This window comes from Chrysochloris asiatica, unplaced genomic scaffold (genome assembly GCF_000296735.1).
Source record: "Chrysochloris asiatica unplaced genomic scaffold, ChrAsi1.0 scaffold00024, whole genome shotgun sequence".
In the NCBI taxonomy this organism is placed as follows: domain Eukaryota; kingdom Metazoa; phylum Chordata; class Mammalia; order Afrosoricida; family Chrysochloridae; genus Chrysochloris; species Chrysochloris asiatica.
In genome coordinates, this window is record NW_006408542.1 from 3,788,536 (window position 1) to 3,797,973 (window position 9,438).

The window sequence follows — 9,438 nt, forward strand, 5'->3', positions numbered from 1 at the left end:
TAGGAGCTTCCCCTCCCGGAAATGACTACAGCCCCGCCCCCCTGGCTGATGTAGGCGGCGTTCCGAGATGGGCTTGAGTGTCCTGTCCAGAGCTGGCGTGGGCCTCCGGAGCCCCGCGGTACGAGCGGGTAGGTGTCAGCGCCACTTCAGCCCACTTGCCACCCGCGTTCCCTGCTGCCTGGGGCGCTCGGGGTTGATATGAGAAGGCTATGTGATTGTCCTCCTGGCTTGGGAGCATTTGGAAAGCGCTCAGGTTTCCTTACGCATGCAAATACTAAGATAAATATAATGCGTTGTTTGATATTGTTTTTTCGTAGTTATTTCCGGTCTTTGGAGAGCGAAATGCTTCAGTTCCGGAAAAGAGCCGGCAGAAAACAGCCCGGTGACTCCGATGCTCCGGCATCTTACATACAAAATCAAGTCTACTGGCCCCATCACGGTGGCGGAATACATGAAGGAAGTCTTGACGAACCCAGCCAAGGTAGGGCCGGGGAGCGGGAGGACTAGCCAGCTTTGGGACCTGATCGAGTGAGACCCTGGAGGAGCCCGAGGTCCTCAGCCCAAGCAGCGGGGTGCTTTTTCAGGGGAGGTCTTGAGAATGACAAATGAATCTTATTTTGACTCTCCTGATCGTATGGTTTGGTCATTGTGATGTACTTCTCATTTTGAACATGATAATCTTAAAAGACAAGCGCTCAGCTACTAACTTAGGCTGTGTGGTGTTAGCTCCTTCTAATAAGCTCTGTACTGCAAAACGCAAGTCTGCAGTTCCAGCCTGCCAGTCGTTCCGCGGGAGAAAGAAGAGGCTTTCTGCTCCCGCACGGGTTTAAAAACCCTGGAAAGGGTACCCTGTACAGGGTCGCTGAGAGTCCTAACCGACTGGAAGGAACTTTGCAACGCGACCCCGCAGGGACTAGGCAAAGGACTCAGGGATAGAGTACAGAACGCTATGCCTCTTTCATGGTGCTGACAGTCCAGCTGTAAATTGGGCCCTCCTGGGCTCTCTAGTTCAGTGCCTCTCTTCTTGCTATCAGGTGATGTCCTGTAGGCTCCGACTCCATAGCAACCCCATGTACAACAAAGAAACACTGTCAGGTCCTGCAGAGCCTCCGAACTGGTCCTGTTTCAGCCCATTGCTGCAGCCTGTATGCCAATCTTGTTGAAGGTCTTCTTTTTCACTGACCCCATTACTTTACCAAGTATGATGCTCTTCTTCAAGGGACTGGTCCTTTCTGATAACATGTACAAAATACAGAGACAAAGCCTCACCATCCTGGCTTCTAAGTAGCACTCTGACAGGACTTCTTCCAAGACAGATTTATTTGTTCTCGCAGTCCATGGTACTTTGAATATTTTTGCCAACACTATAACTCAAATGGATCTACAATTGTTCAAAGGATAATGCATCTTTCATGGTTTATTAAGGCCGGAAAATACTTTTGTTATTTGCATACAACATTTATTAGCCTCTCTAATTAAAAAATTCCTTGAAAAAAAATGTTGCTTATTTAGCATTTGAGATGAAATCTACTATATAAATGAATAGTCTGTAAACAACTAGATCTGGCTAATTACCCTTACAGAGCATTTAGTATCTGTGTGGCTCTGACCAGGGCTTCCAACTGGTTCATTTGAGTTCAGCCTTCGCTGGCCAGTTGCATTTCCACCTTTATACCCAATCAGAATCTACATTTTAAGTTGTTAAAATGTAATTCTGATTTAGTCATCTAATCTGAAAACCAAACCCATGGCCTTTGAGTGGATTCTAACCCTATAGAATAGAGTACAAGCACTCCCTAGAGTTCAGAGACTAAATCCTCGAGGAAGCAGGCTGCACATCTTTTTCCCATGGAGCAGCTGGTGAGTTGGAGCCACGACCTGTTGTTAGCAGCTCAGTGCTTAGCCCATGTACTACTAAGACTTCTAGCCTTCTGGTGAAGAACAGAAACATAGACGAGACTTAAAAACATTTGTAGAAAAATGGAATGAACAGATAATGACATCATTCCATGAATTTTTGGAAACCCTGTAGTATAAGCTCACAAAAGAAAGCACTGGATTTGGTTTGAGGTTGAAAGCTGAAGGAGATTGGTGAAGGCTTCCGAGTAGCCTGGCATTTGGGCTGATTCAAAACCTGAGTATAAGATTGCCAGTGAATATTGGAAAGGGAGAAGGGAGAACATTAACAGTAGCGTGGATATGTGGGCAAACAGTACTAATTTTTAGAAAACTTTTTATTAAATATAGGATTTATACAGAAAAGTACATAAATCACAATCATATGACTAATGAAGGAGCCCTGGTGGATAAGCAATAACTGCTACGTGGGTAGTTTAAACCACCAACCATCTCTGGGAGAATGATGAAACTCTCTGTTCTTGCAAAGATTTACAACCTCAGAAACCCTCTTCAGGGTGGCTATGAGTCAGAACGGATTCGGTGGCAGTGGATTTGGTGTGGGCTTTTATGTAGTTAATGGGGTTTCACAAAGTTGAACACTACCACATAACCAGCGCTTAGATCAAGAAACAGAACATGAGCAACAAGCAGAGCTAATATGAAATAGAAAGTGTGGGAATTAATAAAGGAGGCTGAAGGGGTAGTAGGTATGATCTTCCTGTGTTGGGTTGTGAGGTGGGGAGAGGAAAGGAGGAGATGGTAATTGCTTTCTGTCATTTACAGAATGACTATATTACATGATAAAGTTTAGGTAAAGACACTATGCATGCTTTTGCTTATTTAGAAGACAGAATTGTTCATTTCATTGTTTATAGATGTAAGATTTTTGAGACTCAAAAAGCCTTATTTGAAAGTTAATTTGTTGTCTCTGTTTTCTTTTTTTAGGGATATTATGTGCACCATGACATGTTAGGAGAAAAAGGAGATTTCATTACTTCACCTGAAATAAGTCAGATCTTTGGGGAGGTAATGTCCAATGTAAACTATAAAAGAAACTCAAATATAATAAAATGGGAGTGCAGTGGCTCCACATAATAAGCACTGGACTGTAAACTACAAGGTCCACAGTTTGAGCCCACTAGCTGCTCCACAGGGGAGATAAGGTCGCTATATATTGGAACTGAAGCGATTACGCTTAATAAAAACAATACACTAGATCAGATCAAGTTATATTTTTCTGTGGTATGTTTTCCATTTTCCAGTTTATTGTGTGTATGTTGTAGTTGTTAATATCTGTTGACTTGTGGAGACAGGGCACGGGGGGTATAGGGTTTTGGGGGAGCTGCTGTTGAATTTGAACCACCGACCTTGCTGTTAGCAGTCCAGTGCCTATCCTACAGTGCCAATTGCAATTTTATAGTAGTTTATGTACTGATGGAACAGAGGGAAGAAAATAATAAAGACATTTGAGAAGTTTATATTTTAAAAAATAGAAAAAAGAGAAGGTAATGAATAAGATGAAATAAGAGAATGGAAGAAGAAAGGGAGATGTTAGGAAAGGTGGAGAAAGAGAGTACCAAGAAAGAAGACAGAAAAATTTAAAAAGATTGCTGAGAAATTAGTAAGATCAAGATGAACCCCGAACCCCAATTTAACCATAGCTACTAGGAACTCTGGTAGCGTAGTGGTTACGAATCGGGCTGTGAACTGCAAGGTCAACAGTTCGAAACTACCAGCTGTTCTGCAGGAGAAAGATGAGGCTTTCTGCTCCCTAAAGATTTACAGCCTCGGAAACCATATACAGGGTTGCTATGAGTTGGAATCTGACTCCACGGCACATAACAACAACAACAACAACAAACAAGGAGCTCTGGTTGCGTAGTGCATACGAATTGGGCTGCTAACCTCAGGGTCAGCAGTTCGATACTACTAACTGCTTGGTGGGAGAAAGATAAGGCTTTTTGCTCCTATAAAGATTTACAGCCTTGGAAACCCTGTGCAGGCTTGCTATGAGTCAGAACCGACTTTACCCCACATAACAACCAACAACAACAGTAGACATCTCCATTAAGGAACTCTGAATTCTCTTTAGGCATCCAGTTCATTTATTTTCGTGCACCTATGGTTGATCAATTTAGAAACAGAAATGGCGAAAGTAGAATCCAAGCAATGAAAATCATTAATTATACCTAAGAGCTATATCAAGGAGCTCTGGTAGCGTAGTAGTTACGAATCAGGCTGTGAACCGCCAGGTCAGCAGTTTGAAACTACCAGCTGTTCCGCAGGAGAAAGATGAGGCTTTCTGCTCTCGTAAAGATTTACAGCCTCGGAAACCCTATACAGGGTCGCTATGGGTTGTAATAGACTCGACGGCACTTAACAACAACAACAACAACAAGAGCTATATCATTATTATTATATAACATGAATATGGAAAAATGACCTCATATTTCATGGCTATGTTTACTTTAAAATAATAGTATCTCTCTGTAAGTTATATCCTCCTATCTGTGTTAAAAGGACCTTTTAACCAATATCTCCATTTATTAAACTTTTCTTACTGGTATCTTTTATGATATTGTTGTTAAGTGCCATTGAGTTGATTCCGACCTATAGGAACTCTGTATAGGGTTTCCAAGGAGCAGCTGGTGAGCTTGAACCACCGATCTTGCAGTTCAAACGACTTTGCAGTCTGACGCACTAGTCCACAGCGCCACACCAGGACTCCTTTTATGACATAGTTCCAGTGAAATTCCTATATGTGTGTGTCTGTGTTGTTGTTGTTGTGTGCCATGGAGTCAGTTCTGACTCATAGGGACCCTGTACAGGGTTTCTGAGGCTATAAATCTTTACGGGAGCACAAAGCCTTATCTTTCTCCCATGGAACAGCTGGTAGTTTTGAACTGCTGACCTTGAGGTTAGCAGCCCAATTCATAACCACTGTGCTACCAGAGCTCCGTGTGTGTGTGTGTGTGTGTGTGTGTGTGTGTGTGTGTGTCTGTACATACATAGTAAATAGTATATATTGTGGATGTTTGCAGACATGTTCCTTTAGGTCTAAAGTACAGATTTATGTGGAAGCTTATATTGTGGTTTAATTTATAAGACTTCAATGTAATTCTTGCCTTGTCCTAGTTAATAGGGATATGGTTCATTAGTGAATGGATGGCCACTGGAAAAAGCTCTCCTTTCCAACTGGTAGAACTGGGTCCAGGTAGGGGTACCCTCACTGGAGATATTTTGAGGGTAAGTAATAAAAGAATGTTTTACTACTTTTGATTATTTGTAAACTTGGTGAATTTCTTTTGCTTTCAGTCCTACCTTCTTGAGTTCTTATTTCTCGGCTAAAATATGTCAGTATAGCATCATGAATTGGTAATTATTGTTGTCTTTGTAAGCTTAAAAAAGGGGGACAGAAATGTAAAAACTGAAAGTATAAAATGTTTAGAAGGCAATAAGGGAGAATATATTTGCCTTCTTAGTTGAGAAAGTGAATTTTAATTATACAAAAAAAGCAGAAACTTTAAGGGAAAAGAAAAATCATTTCAACGATTTTAATATTAAGATTTTTTCAGTCTTCAAAGACACCATAAATAGAATGATAAGGTAGATGAGAGAAGGTATTTCTGCTATAGGATAAATGTAGGACTACAGGATTGGTTTGAACCACAAGGTTGGTAGTTCAAATTCACCAGCCACTCCTCGGAAACCCTGTATTGGGTTGCTATGGGTCTGAACTGACTCGAAGTCACTTAAAAACAATAAACAACATAACCAATAAAGATCTCATGGTTAGAATATACGAGGGGGCTTCAAAAAGTTCATGGAAAATTCCATTAACTTTTAATTCCAGTTGAACTTTTTGAAGCCCCCTTGAATAAAGAAGCCCTTTAAATCAATAGTAAGATAACTCAATAGATTACCAAGGCCTGAGACTTGAACAGACCCCTCATAAAGGAAGAAATCCAAGTGGCCAATAAAAATGCAAAGGTATTTAAACTTATTGGTGATCGAGGTAATGAAAATTAAAATCACAATAAGCCAACAGATCGTGAAAAATTAGTCTGACAACCAGTTTTGGTGAGGATAGGGAGGTGAGAAGCAATGTTGTTTGGTACAACCACTTTGAAAAGGTTTGGCACATTATCTACTAACATCAGTGTTACTTATACTGCAAGAGTTAGCACTTTCACTGCTAGACATATACCCTAGAAAGACTTGTGCATATTTACATCGGGAGATATGTATAAGAATAGAGAGCATTATTTAGAGTATCTTCACGGAGTAATGAAACATGGATACATACATTGTAGCATGGTCATACTGTGGTAGAAAAATGCATGGTATTCCAGTAGAATAAAACATTAGAAAACAAGGAACATGATGTTTCATGAAAAAAGCCATTTGCAGTTGCCTTCATATACTGTGAATATATAAATTAAGATATAATCAGCATCAAACTGTATGTTTGATGCTACAAATGTGGTTAGTCAAATTTTAAAGAAAAGTGCACTTGAAGTTCAGAATGGTCTTGACATCTGAGGGTGGAGGGCAAGGGCACAGGGGCTTAAAAATCAGGGTCATGTCCCATCTCTGTAACGAGAATGTTGTTAAGTGCTGTCAAGTCGGTTCCGACCTATAGTGACCCTGTATCGGGTTTCCAAGGAGTAGCTGGTGGATTTGAACTGTCAATGGTTAGCTATTCACAGAAGTGCTTATCTTGGTGTGGTGCTGTAGGATAAACACTGGACCACAAGGTTGATTCGAAGTTCAAGGTCAGCATTTCAAACTCACCACCCACTCTCCGGAAACCCTGCAAATTTGGGCAAATAATTTTTGCCACTCTATTTGCATATCTCTGATTTACAAGACTATTCACCAGTGAAATTAATTTAAATGAAAAATAATATTGACGTGCATTATGCCTTTGGCATTGGGTTCTTAACATTAATGATGGGTAAGATATATTAGCATTTTCTGTAAGTTTTTCTCTTTTTCTCTTATATTTATAGTTGTAAAGATGTGTAGTTTAAGGAAAAATATAGAAAATGTGATAGTATCATAGGGTTAAACTGTCAAGTTATTGATACCAGTAAAATTTGATTTCCTGTGGATACAATTTAATCATCCCAAAGAGAAAGTTATTTCATAAACTCAGCAGCTTTGTAGTATCAAGGCAATATACATATTCTTGGTCTTTATTTAGACTCCATAATTTGAATCATTATTTTCATTGGTTGCTATGTATTTTCATTTGTTAATTCTAGTTCCGTTTGTCATTAGTAGAAAACCAAATTATGTACTGTTGTTTTTCATATGGGTGGTTTACTTAATAATAACAGATTATGTTTCTCATAAACTGCTGGTGAGGTGCTTGTGTGAAGAAGAAAAAAACAATCTAAACATTCTACTGTGACATGAGCAAATTATCAAGGTAAAGATTGTTGTTGTTGTTAAGTATCATGGAGTCGGTTTCGACTCATAGTGGCCCTGCACAGGGTTTCCAAGGCTGTAAATTTTTACGGGAGCAGAAAGCCTCATCTTTCTCCTGTGGAACAACTGGTAGTTTCAAACTGCTGAGCTTGAGGTTAGCAGCACGATTTGTAACCACTATGCTACCAGAGCTCCTTAAGATAAAGATCAGAAATCTTGAAATACACTTAACTCATTGTATTTTGCCAAGAATATGTTTTTTCTTCATTTTGTATCTAGGTGTTCAGCCAGCTTGGATCTGTGCTGAAAAACAGTGACATTTCCATCCATCTGGTAGAGGTCAGCCAAAAATTAAGTGAGATCCAAGCAATGACACTGACTGAAGAGAAAATCCCCTTGGAGCAAAATGCTGGATCCCCAGTATATATGAAAGGGGTTTCTAAGTCTGGGATTCCAATTTCCTGGTACCGAGATCTGCAGGATATCCCAAAGGGTAATTCTTTTGCATTAATGAATGAAAGAGTTTTGATAACAACCTCTCACACTAGTCATGGTGGTGGTTGGTGGTTATGTGCTGGTTCTGACTCATAGTGACCCTGTACTGTATAGGGTTTCCAAGGCTATAAATCTTTATGGGAGCAGAAAGCCTCATCTTTCTCCTGCAGAACTGCTGGTAGTTTCAAACTGCTGACATTGAGATTAGCAGCCTAACTCAGAACAACTATGCTACCTGAGCTCACACTAGTGACCCCCTGGATAACAATCTTTTACAACAGCATCATTGATTATCTCTGCCAGGACTTTCACCCATAGACAATAGCTAACTATGTCTTAGCAAACAACATCATAGTAGAAACTAAAATTGCCTATCATTAAGAAGCAGTGTATTTCATGTAGTACCTGTTAAGGTTTTCCTTACTGCTAAGATAGCACTGATAGTGAAGTAGGCAGTTGGGCTGAAGGAACAAGTGTTAATAGATGGGTTTAACTAAAATATCTGAGCTTTTGAAATTTTTACTTGCCTAAAAGAAACAAGATGTGGTGGCAAAATCCCTGAACAAGCCAAGAATCTGTATTGATTGAGCTCTGCTCTACAACGGTGGTACATCCTAGGCAAAGCGCTCAGCCAGTCTTGGCCTCAGCCTGCTATGTTGATTTTATGACATTCAAATTTTCTTCCAGTTCTAACTAACTTGAGTTCTAATTTCTTCCAGTCCTGAATGATAATTTTGATATGTTGTTTCTCTTACTCTGTTACGTGGAGATAAGAGTGATCTTTGTTCTTGCATGTGTCCTGCAGAGTAGGTTTCCTGTGAATAGGCTTGGACGGGTCTGTGGTAGTGATGACTAGAAGCCTCATGGTTCCTGTATTGAAGAACTAGGCATTTTTGTCTCCAAAGCTAATGTTTAAAAGAAGTAATTAATTACTTTAAATATACTAATTTTTGTCTTTCTGTTTTTAAATAGGGTACAGCTTTTATCTTGCACATGAATTTTTTGATGTTCTTCCTGTGCATAAATTTCAGGTATTGATGGGAAAAAACTGTCAAGGTTATAAATGATTTAACTAATTAAGAAAGGTGTGTGACAGGGTTGTATTCTTTCATCATACTTTTTCAACCTGTATATTGAGCAAATAATCCAAGAAGCTGGCATCAGGATTGGAGGAAGACTCATTAACAACCTGCAATATGCAGATGATACAAACATGCGTGCTGCAAGTGAAGAGGACTTAAAACATTTACTGATGATGATCAAAGAGCACAGCCTTCAATATGAATTACATCTCAATGAAAAGAAAACCAAAATCCTCACCACTGGATCAGTTAACAGCATTCTTATCAATGGAGAAAAGATTGATGTTGTTAAGGACTTCATTCTTCTTGCATCAACTATCAACACTCACAGAAGCAGCAGTCAAGAAATCAAATGACATATTGCATTAGGCAAATCTGATGCACAAAACCTTTTAAAAGTGTTGGAGACCAAAGATGTCAGCTTGAGGACTAAGGTGTGCCTGACCTGAGCCATGGGATTTTCAGTAACCTCATATGCATGTGAAAGCTGGATAGTGAATAAGGAAGACTGTAGAATAATTGATGCTTT

General features: G+C 39.7%; 1 protein-coding gene across 1 annotated transcript in view; it reads left to right on the forward strand.

Moving 5' to 3' along the window:
* The first annotated feature begins 67 nt into the window (after positions 1-67).
* The window catches only part of NDUFAF7 (NADH dehydrogenase (ubiquinone) complex I, assembly factor 7), a 16,446-nt gene continuing 7,075 nt past the window's right edge, over positions 68-9,438 (forward strand). Inside the window, exons 1-6 of the mRNA XM_006839452.1 lie at positions 68-128; positions 318-481; positions 2,845-2,925; positions 5,035-5,145; positions 7,612-7,825; positions 8,800-8,858. Coding sequence (XP_006839515.1) covers positions 68-128; positions 318-481; positions 2,845-2,925; positions 5,035-5,145; positions 7,612-7,825; positions 8,800-8,858 — 690 coding nt within the window. The remainder of the gene's footprint in view (positions 129-317; positions 482-2,844; positions 2,926-5,034; positions 5,146-7,611; positions 7,826-8,799; positions 8,859-9,438) is intronic.